This window comes from Denticeps clupeoides, chromosome 4, assembly GCF_900700375.1.
Source record: "Denticeps clupeoides chromosome 4, fDenClu1.1, whole genome shotgun sequence".
NCBI lineage: Eukaryota > Metazoa > Chordata > Actinopteri > Clupeiformes > Denticipitidae > Denticeps > Denticeps clupeoides.
Genome location: NC_041710.1, coordinates 19,231,580 through 19,255,487, shown reverse-complemented (window position 1 = coordinate 19,255,487; position 23,908 = coordinate 19,231,580). Strand labels below are relative to the sequence as shown.

At 39.8% G+C, this 23,908-nt stretch overlaps 1 protein-coding gene across 1 annotated transcript in view; it reads right to left on the bottom strand.

Annotated features, from left to right (window-relative positions):
• The window catches only part of ctnna2 (catenin (cadherin-associated protein), alpha 2), a 331,524-nt gene that overhangs the window by 294,843 nt on the left and 12,773 nt on the right, over positions 1-23,908 (bottom strand). Inside the window, exon 2 of the mRNA XM_028975730.1 lies at positions 15,756-15,865. Coding sequence (XP_028831563.1) covers positions 15,756-15,857 — 102 coding nt within the window. The 5' untranslated portion in view covers positions 15,858-15,865. The remainder of the gene's footprint in view (positions 1-15,755; positions 15,866-23,908) is intronic.

Sequence of the window (23,908 nt, the reverse complement as noted above, 5' to 3'; positions counted from 1 at the left end):
ACAGTGAATGTGTTGAAGAGCCAAAGCCATTAACGTCAGTTCCAGCTGACAGAGCGACAAGGAGTCTTCCACTTCACAACTTACAAAGCAAAACCCTGGAGCAGAAGGGCACAGTGAAGAGAAAGAGCAGGACCACCTACCCCCAAACGAATCAATGTGGGCGAATTGAGGCTGCTGGGACAGCCTACACCTGCCACCCACCCCCCTCCCCGAGGATTTTTGGACAGCTCACTGGCAGGGATGAAATGGGACGAGAATGCACTTCCAACTTCCAAGTTGCTTTAGAGCAACTTATATTAGTCATAGACGTTTCCTGTGTTCATAAGCAGGACCAAACAGCATCAAGAATTTTCCAAACATGACAGTGCCAGCAGCAGAAATCCCTCCAAAGAAGCAGGATTAGAGCAGGAGAAAATCCATGTTGAAGCCCCCTCCCTGCCCATGAGTCCAAGTCCAACTATGTTTCTGTCATTTCTCCATAGTGACGCATGTTATGATGCCACGTCAGCTCGTCTGAGAAGATTTGGCGGTTAGTGCCCATTGGTAATCCTCCACTGCAGGGTAAGCGAGCTACTCAGAAAAGGGACCAATAGAGAAGAGCAGAGCGTCTCATGTAAAGTGACACTCTGCCTGTGTATCCATCAGACACTCAACTGCTGAGCCAACCTTGGGGGTCGCACTGGAAAAACACAGCAAGTGACAAAGCACACAGTCATCGTTCATCTTCACAGACGGGAAAACATGGTAGCCGGCCAAGGCCAGTAGAGAAGGTGGGACAGAGACAGTGATGGATGGTGCATTTCTAAAGAAGCAGGATGTGGAACATAATCATACACTTCCACACGATTGGACCTGAATTTCCCCTGTCTTGTTGCTCAAGTAACCAAAAAATTACTTTTAAATGTAAAACCAAGCCATTAGGGAAGACACTGAATTCATGTATCATTCATTCTTTCCATATCCAATAAGTAATATATATATATTTAAGTAATAGTTATTTTGTTGTTTGTGAATCAGAATTTTTCCTTTTCACACTTTTTTATACATTTCACAAACACAGAACAAAAAATACAGGTATTGTCACTTTTAATTGTTTGATTATCAAAATGATACACGGATTATACTGGAACAGGAAGAGATGTGAGTAAACCGTGTTATGCAAAGCAAACAGATGCTTGCTGGCAAGGCACAGGAATGGTAACGTTGCTAACGCTACAAAACGCTCTCTCCATTCATTATGGACTCTGCAGGAAGTGCCAAATCCCCATCCCCAATCACACCCAGCCAGAGTCCCCAATAGGGAAACCACTGTCAATGCCATCACCCTGGCAACAGCCAAGGCCAACAATAGTTCTGGGTCAGAGGTGACTACATTCGGTCAATGCTAAGGAGAATCTGCTATTCATACACTGAATAGAATTACAGAGACACCAGAAATCCAATATTTTGTCGGTCCTTATGAAAATGTAAATAGGCAGTTAAGTCTAGGATGAAGATGTCACTATGGGGCTGTCAGGCTGCGGGGACCGCTGTAACAAAGATAACTGAACTGCATTCACTAAGAGATGCGCAATTATTAAAAAAAAAACTGCACAAACTTTAAAGCAAGCTAGCACCTTTTTAGAGATTTATGGAGCCATATGTATCATAGGCTTTTTTATTCAAATTTTATTATTATTTTTTTTTTTTAATTCCTACAACATTCAAATATTAGGGCATAAAAGAGAAGTTTAGTTTCTTTTCCTGCTTATTCCATACCTTTGGTGATTAAGGGTGACCTTTGTGAATGGCTTAAAGCCTTTTCATGCTCACATGGCACATTAATGTTTCATCAAAGGGAAAAAATGCAATCATCCAGACAAAACAGGGCCACTCTGTGACTTCTGAATCAAAAAATCATATTGGTAATAGCAAAGGAATACTAACAAATTGTCATTTTAGGCAGTACTATAGTGTAGTTTTTAGGTCTACTATGCATGGTTATAGTTGTGAATAGAGTGTGATTAACAGGTTTTAGAGATGGGTTGTACGTAAAATAACAAAATTGTATATTATGCAGTTATGCCATACTGTACAATTTATCTACTATGTGCCCTACGTAATAATCAACACTGTCCTTTTTACAGTTTAAATATGCTCAAACAACCATTTTTTTATGGCAAACAATTGGCTTCTGGGAACAACCTACGCTTTCTTGTGGAGAGATATAAGAATCCCCCCTCTAATGTGGGAAATGACGGAAGTATTTTGAGAAACATTGGGTGGAATGATTCCTGATTAATTAAAATATACAGTTACTGCTCAACAGACAATGGCCACACATACGGCATACCTTAATAGGGCTCAGCAACTGAATAATAAAGATCTTTGTGTTGTGGGGGCTGTTCTTTGTGTAGCTGACTGTAACAAGCAGATGAATAGAAAAAGCACAATGCTGCAAGCCATATGGGTGCTCTTCTCACATTGTCGGTTCGTTATTTTTTTAAATAGACAGTAATCGCTATTTATGACTCTGTCTGCTTCAGCATTCGCTATCTCTCTGCGGTATAGCACAGGAGCAATAAAGCCTCCCTTTCCTTCATCATAGCCCTGACACTACAAACAAGAGATACACATACACACCTCTAACATGCATTTATAAAAACACTGAGGGGGAGTGAGCAGAAGGGAGGGGGGTGGATACACCCTATAATTGTCTTCTTTTAAAAATGCTGATCCAAATATGACACAAAGCTGCCCAAGTATGCTAAAGAAAAAAAGCAGAGGCAAGGAGGTTTGAACAAGCACACTCCAGATCAATACACCGCTCCCCCCAGTCCCACTCGCCTGGGCACAGGCTGGAAGTCAACATGTTTCAAAGGATCAGCGCACTGATCGATGGGCATGCTGCTGCTTCTTCAGCTGTATGAAGATAATCCTGAAAGACAGGCCGTACTGATAGCATGTGAAGGGCAGGGGCAGCGTGTGTGCTCTCTCACACACACACACACACACACACACACACACACACACATTACCTGCAAGCTACACTGATTTCATCCCACATACAAAGAAGCGCATGTGAGTGTGCATGAAGCAGAAAAAATAGACAGGGCCGACCAGCTGTGTTTGTCCAGCAATGCGCCAAACTATTACTCCTTTTACGTTTGCAGTGTATAGAAGCAATAGCAATCAATTTAACACGCAAATAAATCAATATCAAACCAATCAAACTGGAAAGGAGTTTAAATACTAAAAGGCTACTTTTTAAAATGTAATTGCTTAATTCATAAACACAAATAACCTCATCTTCTGTCAGAGAAAAATGCAAAGAGGGGCAAAGACACTCAGGACCTATCTGAAGTTCCCTGAGCAGCACAGTGTGGAAAGAGCACCACCAACACGGAGCTTATTCCAGTCCAGTGGGCTGAGAAAGAGGGTGGTCATTTCTGTGGTGGAATAACATTGTTTGACAGGAGAGTTGCTGGTGTAGTGCCTCCCAGGTTTATTATAGGTAAAAGTCCAGCTTCACGCAGTGGAAGGATCTAGACCAACGGGCATGAGATTTATCTAATGCCTTTATCTTTCAGTCTCTCACTACATGGGCACTTAACTCTCAACATTCTCAACACGCATGAAGACACCAGTGAATACTGCAATCAAGCTTATCTGAACATCACTTCATCTGAAATAATCCCTTATTATAATAATCATAAATTGTACAAATATTTAATACATGATTTAATATGAATGAATAATAATAAACTGTATAATGGTCCTAGAGGATCCCCAGGCAGAATGTTTTCTTTTCACGTCATACTGTTTACATCCTGGTACATTCCTTAATAAATTGTTAAAAGAATTATGAATGCAGTTTGGCAGAGGGTCATCCGGGACAAGGAATAGCAAACATAGTAAAATAACAAGCTGCACTTTTTAACAACCTCTGGGCCTCACAAAATAAAGGGAATTTCAGGTCTTTAATATCTGAGGAGAGGAATCATTCCTCATTTTATATGACCATGAGTGAAGAGCACAGCATGCTGTAGAATGTTACATTCAATCCACACACGTATCAAGAGGTAATATAATATTTTTTGACAAGTGAATGGAAATCCCTGATCCAACTCACATTCAGCAATTCTTGCTGTCCGGGCACATGCTAATTCAATAATTAGTATTTTCCATTTATGGGATACAAATCAGTCAGGGATGGGTGTACGACAGGAAGAGAAGCATGCAATCGCATGACTGACGAACACAGGAAATTTCACATGCAACAAACAAGGCATACAGATTACACTTAACAAGACAGGAGCACACAATCCACATCGGTAAACATTTAAAGGTACACAATGTATGTGATTTATAATGTGACATTTATACCAGTCTGCCAGCCAGACTGTGTTTCCATGTCCATTATTAATATTGAACACCTTAAAGAACACTTAAAATGTTATTATTTGAATTGATCCTGAAACGGAATTGGGCTGGATATGTACCCCCCTTATAACATCTCAGCCCAACTGCAGATCAGAAAAGATGTTTCTCAACACAAACCAGCACCAAGATCACAGACAGAAATGCCATATACAGGTATTGTACTGAAAACAAACACAAAGACGACAAGCAACAATTTACTTTTTTTAAGAATTTCAATTAATCAAAAACAGCCTCAAAATACAAATACAAGCAAAGGTTATTTCGGACTAACAATACCAATAAATGCACAGAAGCAACTGAATTAACTAAAGAGAGGGACTCTTAGTATAAAGGAATGCTGCAGATTCTTCAAACAATAGTTAAGGAACCCTGGAGTTTGAAAAAAGGATGTGCTGGAATCCCTCGAAAATTGTACCTAAGAACAATGGTGTTTCAAGTAGGATACCACTGCTCTCAGCATTTCTAGAGGAGAATAATAATGAGAAAAAAGTGCATTATGTTCATCCAGACCTCAGAAACTCTTTGCAGTGTATAAGTATGTACATTTGTTTCTGTCTCTATCACTGCTAGAATGAGAGACTATATATACAATGGGTATATCCTGGAGTAGCTGGATTGGGTGAACACTGGCTCATTATAATGTGACACGATCTGAACAGAGCAGTTTAGACAGACTTTAACAGAGGCAGAGGGGCTCAATGCTTGGGTCATTTTAAGCAAAGGCCGTATTGAATTCCTGACTTGTAGTGAATGGGGTAAAGTCTTTAAGAAAGCCAAATTGAGTCTTCAGCTGAGACCTCAACACTGGACACAGAATGTAAAAGCACAAAAACTTCAGTACAGAACCAGAAAGGTCAGTACAGAGAGGTAAAGCGCAGCAAAAAAAACATGGAAAGCATCTCAGACTCCAAATGCACTTTGTGTGTCATCCCAAAAATATCTTCTGAGAGGAAAGGGATGGCATTTCATGATTCATTGCTATCTGTCACCTTATCTGTGCAAGACAAAGATCCACTAGCTGTGCTGGGAATTAGAGGTGGGTAGAGTAGCCAAAGATTTTACTGAAGTATGAGTAGCATTACATCCAAAAATTACTCAAGTAAGAGTACAAAAGTATATAGTGATAAGTACTCAGTACCGGTTAACTGTAACCAACTCTTGTTCATGCAAACAAATCAGCTAATGCACGACATGATTTTATTAAAGATTTTGTTCTGTGTGCTACAAAAAGCTACATATGTTTTTTGTCAAGCACTGTACACCATCGATATAAAACTAAGGGAGTGAATCCATTGACAGAGCCGCCATCTTGGGACAGGGAGCTCCTTTTAAATTAATAAATGGGCCAAGGTGGTATACAGAATTGAAGGACCATAAATTGGCAAATTTGAAAAGCGATTTTTATTGTTTTGGTTCATGTCAGACATGTCAATGTCAGACATGTATTTACGATTGAGCTATTTTATTATACACAATGAGCTGTACACAATACATTTTCCAGACAAGGAAAATTATGTTTTTTATTTAATATGAAAGATGAACATCCATTTGCCTGCTTATTTGGAAAAAGAAGTACATACAATGCATGTCCATACACACAGGCATGTTCTGGCACAAGCATCAAGAAATATAGACAATGAACCACAATATATCCAGGTGTGGAGGTATATCTAGACAAAGGCTATAGGAGCTGCAGAGTCCAGCCTCTTCGCTGGTACAATCAGAGAAGCGTGGTTGAATGAGCTTGGAACCAGGTCCCAATATGGTGGCAGTACTGACACATGCTAAGAGGCTGAATGTGACATTTAATGTTTATATCTATGACAGTCAACAAGGATGAGTGCTGCCAGAAAACTAGAGCAACCTCCATCAAATGTGTGTGTGTGTGTGTGTGTTCTAGCAGCATATGGAGCATATCAAAAATTTGAAACTACTGCGGCAAGATTCTGCTGCTTTTTCAACATTGTCATTGGTGAGCAAATTAAAGTAGATTGTATTCATACCAGTTAATTAAAATATACATGTAAGTATGTAATGAGAATTACATGTATTACAATATTGCAATGTGATTGTTGGTTATGCCAATAAGTAAAAATGTGCACATTTCCTGTATAAATATTTCTTATGCTAACAAAGTTAACTAAAATGTTGTTCTTACTTCTTATTTGTGCAGGTTTTGAAGGCCAGTACTGTCTGGTAGATGTAATTTTCAACTACTCAACCTTCACCCAACTTCGCCTTTATTTGTGTTTCTGAATAAAATCCCTTTCCCAGAATGTCCCGCCTCTGCGCTTCCGTCCCCCGTCAGCTCGCCGTCGTGACAAGGTAAAATATATGAAATAGTTATTTGGATGAACAATTCATGTTTTTGTTGTTTACATGTAAATATGCATATTTCTTTTGGAGTAGAAACCAAAGTTTTGCAAAAAAGGCTTTTTCAGATTTCTGAAATTGGCATATGAATACAACAAAACAGGGTAAATGAACAGTAAAAAAAAAAAGTCTATGCAAATGCATTCAAATTCTCTACATGCTACTATGGACACAACATGGACTAATCTTCAGCGCCATACAAAATGCCAATGGCGTGATTGGCCATGACCCAAACAGAGTATAATATTTTCCATGTCAGCAACAAATCCAACTTGCAGGTGTCTTGTATCCTTGTCAGCGTAAAAACGACTATGCGAGTATGCCAACAGAAGAAAGCAGAATAGGGCATCTGTCATCATAATAGAGAAAAATGTTTCAACCCAGACTTGTACTTCTACTCTGCTGTATAATATCTAAGACATTCTGGACTGACTGGCACTGGCCCCATCACCGCAAAGGCAGACTTCCATGCAGAGATGAAACGGAGCCTAAAGATTTGCCCACAAAAAGTGAGACTGAGTCAGAAGAACATTTCACAGTGCATAAGTCTACTCTACCATGACTATCTAATAGTGTCACTCACTGTTCTACACCTATACTGAACTTTTCAAGCCTCGTTTTTTTTCATGCCCCAAGCCGCCGGGGGATTACAGCAAAACACACACAAATAGTTTGGAAATGTTGCTAAAATTCTTCATAGACTTACAATATTTTATTGTGGTTTTGTTCTCAATATACTGAGCGCTAAATGCCACCTAAGGAAAGATACTGATCTTGTGGCATTCAGTGATATTCAACAGAGGTTGCACATTACTGGTAAAACCTTATACAAATTAGGCTGTTTGCTAGATTATGAGGTGCACTGGTTTTTAGGGCTAAATGATTTAATTAATTTTATCCAAAACCTTGATATTAATAAATGCAATTTGAAAATGTGACCGACCACAGCCGTGGTGGAGCAGAACGGCGCATGCATGCATCTGAATGGGCAGAGCATGGCCGGACGGCACCTTGCCAGTGTACGCAGGGAGAGTGAGTTCAGAAAAGGTTTGTATCATGAATCAGTCCACCCGAGAGGACGTGCAGCAGAGTAAACAAAGTTCAGGCAGTAAAACAAAGTTCTGTCCTCTTCATGGTTCTTAGCAGTGTTCAGCCCTACTTGCCAGTTTGATTTATTGGCTACGGTGCTAACCATATGGTAACAATGGCTGCAAATAAATACAAGACATCCACCTCATGTGTGTATATGTGTGTATACAAACACTTGCTGCCAGCAGGATGACAGAGGCCAATCCGAACTTGATCAGACAGGCATTGAGCTCAAACTAGTTGCATTTCCTATTTCTGCACTAACAAAGCTAGACCAGAGACAGTGGTCAGCCGTTTTTCTGAAAATCATCCTGCTCCAATCTCACTATATTTCTTTGTATTTTACTTCACCTTGCAGCCGCAGATATCAGTCACCTGACAGCAGTCTGAGGGGCGATCCGTAAAATTAAAGTACCATCCTCTAAATGGAGCTATTGCTCATAGTGGAAGATTCATGGACCTGAACAGGTGAACTGAAGAGAAGACTATAACAAAGCAAGATTCTGGTAAATGCAGCATGCTCCAGTCTATCATAATGTTTCATAATTACCAGTGTTCATTGGACAGAATGCTCTCAGTGTAGGTGTGTCAGGTGTTGAAATAGCATGACATGACATGAACATGATTTGTTTTTTTGCCAGATGGTGAAGCACCTTATTTTTGTTCTGCACTGTTCTCTGCAGAGGCTATAACCTGTGTCTCACTGGATATAAAAGCAGGGTTGAGGTTACTGTCAGGAATTATTATGAGTTTCTCTGGTGTAAAGCATTATTATATAGAAATAATATTTTTTATATTATATATGCTCTCCCTGTGCTGATTAGCCGTGCTAATTTTCTGTGGGCGGCCTGCTACGTGGAGGCACCGTACTGAGCCTGAGGCCTGCACAGGCCTTTAGGTTGACCATGCACATCCCCTAGCATACTCATTTCACATGGAACTGTTAAAGCACTCCCTACCCTCCCAGCTACACTGAAATGAGCTTACTCACAGTATATTTCTTCACTTTATCACCACATCAAACCAACCCTCTAACACTAATACAGCAAGGCTGTGGTCGAAGCATCCACTAGTTCACTACAACAGCAGACTGATTCCCTTTCCCTGTCTCTTTACTTCTGCCAGAGCCCATCCCAGCACCCTTTGTGAGGACTCTCCGAGGGCAGTAGATCAGCCCACCGTGGATTGCACACAAGTTCCAAGCCGGGATTCAAACTAATAACTAATAACCGCCACGCCACTGTGGACAAACAGCTATTTCATATACAGTACCAGTATCCACCTACACTGTCAACAGAATACATGAAAAGTGCCAACGAACAATTTTAGAATATCCTCGTGCTTCTTTTGTATTTTTGTCTTTATTGGTGCAAAAAAAAAATAGCATTTTGAGTGACACAATGATGTACATCCTGAGTTAAAGGACGCACATGCATAAAGAAAAAAATGACTGTCACAAACTCCTCCATGATGAAAATCTATTGTTGATGCAGTCATGCTCAGTGGAACAAAAATCAGTGGAAATTGTGGTTGGTTATTGTTGTTAGGGGAAATGTGCTATAACGTCCCTGAATAAGTAAAGCTGAACCCACAATCCGCAGCACTGTGTGCCTGATTGGCCAAGTCTCACAATATGGTGTACTTTGCAGCGTTGTGATAAATGGGCTGTATTACTCCATGCTGTCAAATGGTCCTTTACTTTTTTTTAAACCAAAGCCTTTTTAAACAGCAGCTTCTATTCCCTCAAGCACACTGAATCATCTTAACTGACAGCAGAAACTATTCTGCTGTCCCACTCATATCCGAAATCGCTTTGTACTCACTGTGGGATAAAATACTGGGCTTCTATCCACGTGTTTCTGGGGAGATGTAGAGAAAGAGCTCTCCTTCACACCCAAGTCACCCCTGCACCTTACCAGAAAACCTGACCCTTTTCTTAGTCCCTACAGAGCCACCAGGCAGCACTTACTGGTCTGTGAGACACACAATCTTAGAAAGAAAGCAAAGATATTATACAATGAGGGCAGGTCTATTACACTATATATTAACAATAGGAGCCATTACAGTTTCAGTAACCATTAAAATAATTAACAGGTTATAAACATTTGGCTTTAATCAATACAATATTATAGACTGTTGACTAATCAGAGTAATACAATCCACACTATTATAAAGTACAGTTAAAATTCTTTTTACATTTATGGCATTTATCAGACGTCCTTATCCAGAGCGACATACAATCAGTATTTACAGGACAGTCCCCCCCTGGAGCAACTTAGGGTTAAGTGTCTTGCTCAGGGACACAATGGTAGTAAGCGGGATTTGAACCTGGGTCTTCTGGTTCATAGGTGAGTGTGTTACCCACTAGGCTACCACCACCACATATATTTTTCATTAATATATGTAAAAGTTCAGAGCCATTTGAGTCACATGGCTTTAAATATGGCAAAACAGAATGTAAATTAGAGAGTACAATATATTCTGAGGCCTGACAACATTCAGTGATCTCTAAAACCAAGAGAGCTCCAAAGTTTGAAGGCACTGTGTAGTCTTGAACGCCTTGCATGGTCTTTGAATCAGCGAGTGATTCAAAGCTAATGAGAGGTACCTGAAGTGAAGAGTGTACTTTAAGGCACATACATACTTGGAATAGTCTGTATGTTGCTCACTTAGTATGATCACATAAAAATAATATGCAGAATTTAATGGACATGGTTCATAATGCAGACATCATACCTTCAGTAAGTCTGATCAGCAGGATAAGTCTAATGCATTACACAAAGTGAACAAATTTGGAGCCACGTGTTCATTAAAAGCAATCCCAAAATCCACTGTGGGCAACACAAAAAAAACAGTAATAGCTTTATGTATCATCAGTCAATTATGAACATAGCATTACTGACCATTTTAAAATATTCAGGTGTTTGACTTGAGTAGTAATATCAAATTAATAATATTTTATATGTTGCCTGGCTGTATTACTCAGAATGCAGTGGGGTGTTTCCTCCCTGTTTGCCTGAGGCATATAATGTGAGTGAGCATCTGTGGTATGATGTCACACTCTTGGCAGCAGAAAGCACAAATCAATGATGTCACAGCCCAAGTGGAGTTGCCAAGTTCCACCAACATGCTGACCACACATCCAGCTGGTCAACTAACAGCATCTGGTGTCCATTAACAGATGGACAAAGCATTCCCACAGGGGTCACAAACAGCAAAGAAAAGTCATCATTTTATATTAATCTTAAAATCAAACACAAGGCAAACTCGATACTGACACTAAGGATGGTACTCAATATTTGATACTATTTTCGATACTACAGGGGGAGAATATATATATATATACACACACACACACACACACACACACACACAAATATATACCCTTGATCAAGGGACCGTCCCCACACACTGCTCCCTGGGCGCCTTTCATGTCAGCCCACTGCTCACTGATAGTTAAATGCAGAGGACACATTCACTGTGCTGTGCTTGCTGTGTGTCACAATAACAAAACCACAAATGCTTGCCCAAAGAGTTTAACCATCAAAAATTATGCATAAAGACTACCACACCTATATTCCAGAAGACCACCTATATTCTGTGTTGAAACATGAGATGAATGATGTGTGAAAAACATTTAAACCATTTGATATGGCCACCATCAAATCACCAAATTTCTTTTGGAAAAACTGTCCAGAGGAAACAGAGGAAGAAAAAATTAGAGAAGAAAGAACAAGAACAGAAAGCCCAGGTTCTCAAAGGCTGAATAAAACCATGGTGAAACAATTAGTCTGATCCAATTGGTTCCAGAGAGGGCACAAAATTCATTTCAGTTCCAACTGGCACAAAAAAGAAACATTCAGGTTCTTTCCTGTCTATGTGCCACTCGAAAAGCCTGAGCAAACATCCATCCCCAGCTGGCCGACAAGTCGTTTCCTTCCCACAGATATTCTCTGAGGCACACTAAGGTAAAAGGCATGAAAATGCTGTTTAAAGACACGTCCAATAAATGCCAAAAGCCTTGAACACCAGTGAATGAAGATGATATTCATAAATCTGACCATGACTGACAATTTCTGTTCACTGACAATTCTCCATATGTTAAAGAAGTTAGGGGGTTTTAGTAGGGAACAAAAATGTCTGTCCTTTTTACCAAATAAAAACCAGTTTGTCTTTAAATATGACATATACAAATATGAATATGACAAATACAAGATATTAAACAACTGTTTATGGTTGTCACGGGTGGGCTGGACATGGCGATGAAGGAGGACGCATTTGCACGATTTCACACAACAGGGGTTTAATACAAACTACACGAGACAAGGGAACATAAACACGCACAATGACCCGACGGTGAACAGACACAAACAGGATAGTTTTATACAATTATATAAATATACACCAGGTGAACACGATCAGGGAACATTACACGAGACGAACATGAAACTCCGGCCCGAACCCCAAATCCGGAGTCACCCCTGCTGGTCCGGATCATGACAATGGTTGATAATTGAGTAACTACAATATAGACTAAAGACAATAGACTACAATATAGATACAATGTTTTTCCACCAAAACTTATATTTTAATATCTACTTTGCACACTTTGTCCCCACCCACTGCTCCCTGGGCGCCTGTCATGGCTGCCCACTGCTCACTATGGGTGATGGTTAAAAGCACATTTTGTTGTGTTGTGTATCACAATGACAATCCCATCACTTTAAATGTTGGACACAGTCAGTTTCAACAGACAATACCTGTAAAAGTATGAGTCTGTAACTTTGTAATTTGACCCAGTTGTTAATTCCCGTCCCATTCCATTCTACTGAGACTTCAACACTCCCGCCAGCAGACAGATGAGATTCAGCTCCTCCAGAAACTGGATACCCATTGGAAAGCCATGGCAGCACCCCGAAGAACCCAGCACTCAAATGATTCTCAGTCATACCGTCAGCTCCCACTGAAAATCTTCCATTATCCCAACTCAGGAACAATTACAACATCCTTGCTCCCTACCCAGAGCTTTCACGGTAGAACAAGAAAGTCACGCAGTGCAGATGACAAGCTGACATATGGTTGTAGCTACACATAATCTGAGATGCAGCTCATGTTGTGCATAACATTTGTTTTCCCAGAGCAAAACAAAATAAGAATTTACCTAAAAAGGCAGTAATAAAATAGCTCGTATCAATCACCGTCTCTGAACTAAATAAGTGTTTTCCCTCCACTCATTTATCCTGTATCCAAATGCTTCTCTTTTTTCATCTTCACAAGCTGTACTTTACGTTCTGGCCAATTAAATGCTCCTTCTCAGTCATCGCTCACACCCCCAAAGCGGAGAGGGACCAAACACAGACATTTTTATTGTCTTTTTTATTTCTTTGCCTGAAGTAATCGGTCAAATCTTGAGGTAGTATAACAGAAACATTTTACTGGCAGAGACCCTCACAGACACTGAAAAAAGCACAGTAAGCAGACAGGTACATCATTTGGACAGAAGTTTTTAAAATAATGATTTTCAAGATTTCTTGTTTTCAATAGTTCATTTTGTGCAGTGCAGAGACCCAACACTAGCCCTTAAAAAGTGACTGTGAAAGAGACAGTCTGTGAGATATTGCTAGGAGGGAGCTGTCCGTGGTAGTGCACCTAGCAGAGTACAGAGCTACTTGTAATTCACCAAGCTGTTCTAAATTAGCAGGAAAAAACATCAGATATTTAAAAACCTCTCTCTTACATCTCGCTCATCCTTATCATACCTCATGAGGGTGGATAAGAGAGGGGATTGAAAGAGAGCCATCAGGCCTACTTTTTGCTGATCAGGCAGTGCATCAGTTCTGTGTGCATGGGCCTGTGCCTTTTCAATGTACTCCATTCAAATGCATACATTACATACATTGACTAAGGTCCCCAAAAAGTGAAAACAAATGTAGCGTCTGCGTAGGATCACAGATGGTTGATCTTCAAAGAACCTTTTAACCTTTGACATTTACATACCAATTACAAACCTGGACCCTCAGCCTGATCGTCCCGTCTTCCCCCACTGTCACAAACATGATGCTAAACAGACTGGGTCTGCAAACTGTTCATGGGGGTTCCAAGCTTCAAAGCATTCCATAAAGGCCTCCTGCCTGGCCCCACCTTTGCAATACACAATCACGCACACACTTAAACGCATTGTCTGTATCTTGTGCTAGGAATATGTGATTATAAGTGGATCCCGTATATGCACGCGTTGTGTGTACATTCCCTTGTATGAATTATACTAGTTACAACTTTCTATTTTGCATTAGGTAAACACTAATTACCTATAATTAAGTGTATAAGTGTATTTCCACTTTCCTACTTCCTAAAGGTCCCTTTCTTGGTATCAGAAGGAACATCTCTTTACTACTGAAACAGTGATGCATACCATGTGATCACAAAATACATAATACAATTTCTATAAGGTAGAAATTGTAACTGCAACGAACTACAGTTTCTCTCTGGGCCAGCCATAAAAATTCCGGTCAGTCGTAAACCCAGACAAAAGGGAACTTCTCCCGCCAAAATGTCACACTTGTGATTGGCCATTCAGGCCACATGATGGGCGTGCCAGAAAGCATCAAAAACACTTCGCACAGACCATGCATCGCTCAGAACTTCTCTTCTTCCTCCCGAGACACTTTTTTCAACACTTTGTTAAGCTCACCTCTTGGGCTGACTCTTTGGCAAAATTTACCTTCAAGAGGACTTCCAGCTCAAGATCTAAATATGTTGAGGATCGCGACCCTACCACATCAGGACTCCTTTGCATGAAACAAGGACCGATGCAAGTAACTATTTAGATGCACGTTTAAACCCCTTTTTAAGGTGAACCTAAGAATTCTCTGACGATTCTCGTTAGGCTGTGGTTAATTGATGTGTAATACTGCCATTCTCTTTTCATCACTTTCCTTTACCCTGTATGTATATGTTTGTCTAATTGTTGTATGTTAGCTATAGCCGTGTTTATTAAATTCTTTAAATTCACAATCGTTTGTTTCTGTGTGCTGCGCACATCTGGAGTCACTGAACGTTTGACCCTTTAAGCTACATGCTAAATTACTGCTAGCACGCAGAGTGGGAAAGCTACCTTTCCTGGCAAAAGGGGGGATAATCGTTCCCAGAATTGATAAATAATTATATTATCTGCTCCGTGGACGGACTGATCAAGTAATTGTAACATTAATTCTGCTACAGTTTATCTCAAAATCTAATCTAAATGTTTATTATTAATTATAACCAGTTATAATTAATTATAGATATTTCCTCTTGAGCTAATTCGTTACACAAAGTATGTGTGTGTTTGTGTGTGTGTGTGTGTGTGTGTGTGTGTGTGGGGGGGGGGGTTTGTGTGCATGTGGGTAAAGCATAAAGAAACGTTATCACAGCATAGACAGATTTTAGCCAATAACAGCTTACCCAAGACTTGTCTATGCATTTGTGATTGCAGTAATCATCAGCAACAATAACAGATTTAACAGCTGATGGCCACACAAGTGCCACACAGCATCACACTGCCATGTTATAGTTCGTTTAATGTCAGTCCCTTTAGCTCATACCTTGCCCAACCGTCCCTGAACGTTTGGGCAAGGGTGGGCCACATGACCCTGTTTTCTGTTTGTTTATTCTGTAGAATTGATTAATTGTACAGTCAAGATGCATAGAGGTGAATAGAAAGTATACAAAGGCAAGCACTTAGACAGTACTGCACACAGACCAGTAAGTGACAGGACTGCAGTAGTAAAAATGTCGCTTTAAAATGCCCTGAGAGAAGAGAAAAGCATGTCTAGAGGAGGGTGTTTCTGACCACTCTACATACAGATCAGAGGGATGGTATTCGCCCATACCTGCGTGACCAGTGGCTCCAGAAGCCTCTCCACAGTCAGGGTTCGGATCTCCAGGCTCTTAGGGTCCCATTTCAGCAGGATGGGGGATGTAGCGCTGGTCATGGTTTCTTCTGCAGAGAGATAAAGTTTGAGATTGTTTCATTGTGCCTTTATTATAAATGTATAATAATCATAAGCAGCTATATCCACAAGTTCTTCCATGAGTGCCATTTACTGCGCACTTCCGGGCTTACTAAGTGCAGTGTGCATTAGTGTCCAATCTATCCCACTCTCCCGATCGGTTCCGCGCCTGTGATTGGGCACTAACAGCGTGCACGAAGATGACCAGGGCCGGTCCTAGCCTGTCTGGTGCCCTGTGCAAAAAACTCATTATGATTTTAAAAATCACAAAATAAAACCTTGGAATCCTGGAGGGACTGCATGATACAATATGAACAAGCTTAGTGCTATTTAAATATTTTCAACAGAAAATTCGAAAAATTTATATAATAACTTGCATACTCACTAGCCTTATGGGTGTGACAGAAAGTCCACTTTCAGTAGAATTGCTTTTATCTCAAAGTCAAAGTGTAGTGATTGTCACATGTGATACAAAGCAGCACAGCACATGGTGCACACAGTGAAATTTGTCCTCTGCATTTAACCCATCACCCTGAGTGAGCAGTGGGCAGCCATGACAGGCGCCCGGGAGCAGTGTGTGGGGACGGTGCTTTGCTCAGTGGCACCTTCTGATTACGGGGGCACTTCCTTAACCGCTATGCCACCATGGTTTTATCTGGTATACAGTAATGCTATATATTAATGTATCTGTAAAAAGTTTATAAAACAAGTTCCTGCTGCAGTGTCTTTGCTATTGACATGTTACCCTTTCATAAACAGTTTTTGTTATCAAAATACATACCACAATTTTTACCACCTATGGTTTTATGCCATATCACACAGCAGAGAAGCAAGATAATGAAACAAGGCATTTCTGAACAGACAAAGAAAAGACAGAAAGGACAGTCACAGAAGGAAAAAATGTAAATCACTACAATTTGGGTCAAATTGACACAAAATAGGTGATGAAAATAAAAAAAAAACAGCAAGATATTTGAAGGAAAAGAAAATACACAGAGAGAAAGACTGCAAAGGCTGGTGAGAATGTAACAGAATATCTCACAGTACGTAGTCGCATTTTACCAACAGGACACACCTCACACTTAACAACCTCATGCTTGATAAATAGACAGGAAGGAATTAAAAGGATAATGCAGTTGTGATAAATGTGCTAAACTAACAATTCTAAATAAATAAATAACAACTTTTATTATCTACATTAGCCAAGAAGGAATTGCTGATAAATGATTCTCATTAAGCATCCATCCATGTTCTCTGAGGGCAGTTTCATAAGAAATTTCTTTGATCAATGTCTTCACAATTCTTAGTAACGACCCTTTTAAGTCTAACACATACTTGAGGAGCTCAATATAAATGTGTCTTTCACCAGAGGCAAGTTGATATTCAGAAGCATGGGTGTGTGTGTGTACTCCCCATCTGTCAACCTGCAGAGCCCTTGGCTTGTGGCTCCTAGCATGGAAGGCACATGGATCCGAGAGATGAAGCAGGCACTAGCAGCGACACCACCAGACCACCATAGAGAAGCCTATCCTGGGCATTTATCAGGGCTGGGCAAGCAGCTCCTTATCGCTGATGAATCTAGATGAAGCCTTTTCTGCCTGCTGAACACCAACCAGGGCCACCTTGCAAGGCTAGAGCTGCTTTTTTCCTCCTCATATCTTTCTTTTCAAGCTGTATTGTCATTCAAGTGAGATTTGGCCTAGATTTCTCCCTCCCAGTCACTGTGAGCAGACCCTGATTACTAAAGCCTTCGATGAGACCACAGCTGAGGCTGCGACTTTGAACAGGAGCAAATAATGTCAAGGGTTTTCTGATTAAGGGTGGGCTTCAACCAAAATAAGCGAAGAGGAAAGCTAGAGAAAAGCAAAAGCCTGGGGGAAATGTGCTAAACCTCCCCTGATATATGTTTACCCCTACATATCCAGATGAAGTGTCTTTAACACATTTTGGAGGAAAGCTGAAAGGCAAAGGGATAAACAAGAATAAACAAGTCATGGCTGAGAATATAAGTTTTCCCCTCCGAGCAGGATCCAGTGCATTTGTTACACTCTCCTAAATCCAGGCTCAGCAAAAGCTACAATATTCCTGACAAGCACAAAGAGGCAGCTATATAGCATGAGACAGGTAAACGCCGGTGTTTACAGAATGACTGCGGTGAGGCGAAGGATATTTGCACATTTAAATTATGTGGTAAATGTGTGGTTTTTCACTCAAAAACATATTTAAATAAAGTTTTCTTCTGGTATTATAAATAAAACTGTGTCCAAAACAAATGTAAAAAAAGAGAATAAATAAAATAAAAATTTTGGTTAGGCAAAGCCAAAACATTCTGTAACAAGTTACAACATAAGGCTAATTTAAGTAAAAAGTAGAATAATGTTCCCTTGAGAAACAGGATGCACGAGGTCATTGTGCAGAACATTAGCAATTATATCATAATGACATTGCTTGGTGATTTTCTTGTTAAAAAGTAGTGCTGGTAGTGACTAGAGGTGTGAACCTTCACTGGTCTCACGGTTTGATTTGATTGCGATTATCAATGCCTCGATATCAATGCATGCCATACATTTTCTACATGGTCACATGATGTTTTCAAATATAAGAGTTAAAGGTCTTATACAATGTATGGATGCTTTGATTTGCTACAATGAGTTGAACAAAAATTTGTATTGTTCTTTTCCAAGATGGTTGCCTGTAACCACTAGGGACTATACATTATAATTTTTCTTAGTCTAGCACCCAACACTCTCCGAGCATGTTCTTCAATGACAAGTCTAAGCCTTATCAGGGCTCTTAGTTTGTATACTTGATATTCTATAGAAATCGAACGAGAATTGCTGGTGTCTTCCCATTGTAAGTCGCTTTGGATAAAAGCGTCTGCCAAATAAAGTAAAGTAAAGTAAAGTAAAGGGACTTTTCAAAACAAAATGTCTAATTTCACTGAGGTGAAAGAAAGGCAAAGAATTGAACTGACATTATGGTTCTACTGTAATACAAATCAACAGTGAATAAGTAAATGCCAGTTTTGCAGTGTTTTATTAACTCACAGCATAGAAATGAGACTTTTTCTTTTGAAAAGGGTTACAGGCAATCCCTTTGAAAGAGAACAATGCAAAGATTCCATTCAAGGCCTCTATTGTCAAGATTAAATGAAAAAACATTTGTAATTGTAAACAATTTGATGTAACTATAGACCTGATTTATAGAACAATCATTTTTGTCTAATACCTTTCTATTTTATAACATTTTATTATTAATTCAGGTAAAAATTGGCATGGCAAAACCTTTATTCAAATATAAACAGTGAACAGCAATACAATAAAAAAAATCCAACCCTGACGTTATTGTGATATGGTAGTTCAAAACAGTATTCTTTACAGAATTAAAACATTTTTAATTCAACTGAATTAAACTAAACATCCCATTTCACATGACCCTGATAGGACTATTTAGACTGTGTACAGTACTCCATCTTTTCATATGCCAAGTGAAAATATAGAGAGAATATGTGTGAGATCTGTACACTGTTAATTCAGCATGTTTTTCTAAACTCCCGGTAAGACGGCAATGTCATGTTGTAGATTTCTGGACACTATTGGCGAATCAAAAACTATGAAGAGTGATTGAGTGCTGTGGCAGATGACCTGGCCTCCACAGTCACCGGACTTGAACCCAATCAAGATGGTTTGGGGTGAGCAGGACCACAGAGTAAAGGCCTGGGAACTCCTTCAAGACTGTTGGAAAACCATTTCAGGTGACGACCTCATGAAGCTCATCGAGAGAATGCCAAGAGTGCAAAGCAGTAATCAGAGCAAAGGGCGGCTATTTTGAAGAAAATTTAATATAAAACTTGTTTTTGTTAAGTACATAACTCCACATCTGTTCATTCATTGTTTTAATGTCTTCAGTGAGAATCTACCAATGTAAATGGTCATGACAATAAAGAAAACACATTGAATGTGAAGGTGTGTCCAAACTTTTGGCCAGTACTGTACAATTGTGAGCACACAAGCATCCACAACTAAACACAAGCACCCACACAGGTGTACAAGACCTTAACTCTTTTATTTGAAAACATGACGTGACCATGTAGAAAATTTATGGGATGCATCATCGAAGCATTCATAACCGTAATCGAATCATGAGACCACTGAAGGTTTACACCTCTAGTGGCCATTATGTTCAATATTGGTATATAATGACTCTATAGGGAACCTGCAAGTCACTCAACAGATGTCCTCAAATGCAGAAAAGAAGAGATGAATTGCATTCATTTGTACCTTCATTTCTCATATGACACAATATCATGATTTTCACACTTAGAAAAGAATATTTTGTTTTATGATGTTAGAAACATACTCTTGGAAACATTTAAAAAATTGCCTAAGTTATGCTCTTTTGATAGATATACTAGCCTGGGTGCATCATATGAATATTAGATGAATATTAGACCTCAGAAAGACCTAATGATGTATGATGAGCACAAACAAACATGTACATTCAAGACATCACACCAACACATATAGCCTCTGGCTAAGTGGACCCTTGTGCATCTTCTTATCACTCTATGACTGCTTTAACGTGACATCATGGTTGCCACAGAAGTTTTCAAAATAACTACAAGGATTCGCTTGCAACAGAGGTATTCCTTGGGGCTTCTACAGACCTGATATATCTTTTCTTTCAAACAACAAATTGTAAAGAGGGAATTGGTTGAAACATCCTCCATTTAAAACAAAATGTCTCTCACTGAGGTACAGGTATCCGTAGACTGCCTGAATACAAGAGAATGGAAGATCTTTACAGAAAATTGTGGTGGCCTTTTACATATGGTGGTGTGGCTGGCCCTGAAGACCAGAAGGCCTCTGGTTTATGTGTATCACCTGACAAGGCATTGGTGGTAAAACATTGAACATAAGATAATGTGTACGATTTCATAACCTTGTGAATAAAGGGGGTTTGTGAGTCAGGGCTGCTCGACCATTGAGATGTGTTTGGCCTTGTTGCCACCTGTCTGCTGCTTGGTGGCACTTTAATAAGCTCCTTGAGGGAATATTAAAGCAACAAATATTCAGAATTTTGAAAATCTTGTTTATGTGCATCCACAGTAGTTGGGATCTTAAATGCTTTAATTACAATTGAAACAAATTTCACTACATAAACTTACATGTATTTGGGGTTTTTTTATTGAATTTTTTTTGCCACTTTAATAAGTGGCCACTTTGCCATAATATAAGCACCTTGAAAGTGAAGACTTCTGCAGCATAACCCAGCCACTGTGGATGCATGTGACAGTGCATTTTTTTGGTGCGTCAGGAAGGGCATCCGAGTAAACATTTTGCCAAATCACTGGGAACAACCAGATTGATTGATCTGCTGTGGTGACCCCCAACGGGGGTCTTATAGGCATTAGAGGAAAAAGCAATTAAAAACACAGCAGCAATTTCTACATCTTAATTTCCACAGAGCACATCATGTTTTACTTTTTGCTGTAGCATGTACTTTTCAAAACCATGAGGAGGAACAGTGTCTCTGTTATTCAGAGCAAATGATGCACATGGGCCTGGTTTGACCATCTCTGGAGGGGCACTAAAGAGAGAAGCTTGGTCTTATTCTTAGGTGAACAGAAAACTCATCATCTCGTATGACTGGCAAGGCTGAGGGTTATTATGTACCAGGAGAAAGAATATTCTGAAAGCACAAAATACTAGGTCAGGTGACGACATCATTTGAATCAAGTAGTCATTAATGGGTGTCAGACACTCCTTTCCAAGGCCAAAGCCACATATACTACATATTTCAGGAAATGTATATAAGGTATTACCATCTGAGAGGTAGAACAGTCCTTACTTCCAAACATCTGAAAGGTTGTTTACACCTCAAAAATATACTATCTCTGTATATGACAGAATGTGTTATGATAGTCAATGTTCAAATAGTGATATAATGAAGGTTGATACTATGACATTTTCATCAGAATATGGCCTTAGATAAAGGAGAGTGGAAAAGATCTACCTAGACAGAAATTGTCCCATTATCAAGTCAAATTGTTAAATTGGTAAGTCAGAGAACCCAGTGGTCATCGTGGCACAGAGCCACACCGAACAACACCTTTCCACAAACGCTGGGTTGCAAAAGAAGCATTAAGGCTGAGAGTTGTGATTAAACTCTTTAATACTGTAATGGGCTGAGGAGATAAAGTGAAGTGGAGTAGATTTTGTTTATACAATCGGGTAAATAGTTTGTCAGTTACTAAACCAAATTAGTGTGTGATTAGTGTGTTTCACTTTTATTATTCTAAATGAAGTTACCTGACTTTTATCTGACATTATCCATGCCATCACTTTAATTACAGCCCTTGCCCCCCTTGAGCAATATATGGGTCAGAGGCACAATGGTAGTAATGGCTTTTAGTACAAATATATAAAAGGGTTGTCTGGTCTATGGACTATGCACATTCTTATTTCTTTTCCAGGTCAGAGCTGAATTTCTACTATAGGGTAAATGCAAAAAAATTATATCACCCAAAGCTCAGCTGCTTGGTACTGACCAGGTTCCTGCCTACATCCTAACGGATGTAACATTATATTCCGTTTACTGGCATCTTCCGGGCCCTTCTCTCCCAATCTCCTTTATCTATTCTTCCATCCAGCATCCACCTCCTTTCCCTCTCTATGCTGCAAGTAAACAGAGAGAAGAGCTCCTTTCTATTCTGACACAGACCCAGTGGTCAGGAAGAGAGCATCAATTATCCTCAGCCTGCGGAAAGAATAATTATGTCATTTGTGGTCGGCAGCACCAACGATTAGACCACTGGTGATAATGCAGCCGTCTAAATGCAGCCCTGTAATTGGCCTAAATGGGAATTGTGCACGTCAGCACTTTCCCTCACAGTTGAGCACATGGGTGGACTGAATATGAAGAACATTACTGTTGGCAGTTGTGATTGGTGGTAATGTCACAAACTGCAGCACATCAGCAAGCATGTTCAGAGTTGTCTGTGTTATCAGATGATGTCAGGGTGTCTTGGCTGGAGCCAGATAATGTTGTTAGCAACACACAAGGTAGCTGCTCAGGACTCCAGACATCAAAGACGTTTTTTCTATGCATTAGGTCTTCTATGACCATATGTGGTTATTGCTAGGGAGAAAGTGTGTTATCCTTATGCATCACACTGCTGTAATTGTACTGGTAATTCACATAAAATTATGTGAACGTTGCCCTTGGGCATGTCTTGGCAGTGCATACCGGTGACATGCTGCACACCAGTAGAAGCACATAATTTCCTTTCTGTAACTCAATCAGGGACCTAAGATGAAGCATGCCACTGAACAGAGAGACCTTCATTAAACAACACATATACACACAATACAGAAGACCCAAGGACACACACACACAGATGTCAGAACACACACACACTAATGACAGAACATCCAAATGCATACTGTGTGCAAACAATAAAACAGACTGTGGACAAAAATAAGCGAGCTTTCATCAGTCATTCACATTAACCTGCGCACTGCAGTTTGGTGCAGGTTTACACAGCTTCATTTTATTGTGAGCTACCCTGACACCATATTCCCAACAGAGAGAAAGAGCAGAAATCTATATTTTTGTATTATTTTTTTTATTTAAAACACAACAGCACAGGGTGTTTGTGATGAATCCCCCATATAAAGCCCATTTGCTCTCAAATAGCACCTTCAAACACACTGACTCTCCCCCACCTCTCTGGGTGCCGTAAGCAGCTACAGCTTGGATTAAGGCTTAAATGAAGAAAGTCCAAAATAGAGATCCCACAATGCAGGAGTTGACTGTGCTTTATATGCAGTAAATCAGCTTGCATCTGGCAAGTGTATGTGATTTTGGCACAGTCAAGAAGGACATGCATGGAGGGAATGACTATCCTTACTACATTTCAAACGGTAACAAATGTTTTTTTCCAACACCTTTAAAGTAAATTTATAAAGTAACTTCACCTGGTTTACTTTTTATTTATTTCTGCTGCTCCCACGTTTCTGCTTCATTTGGCC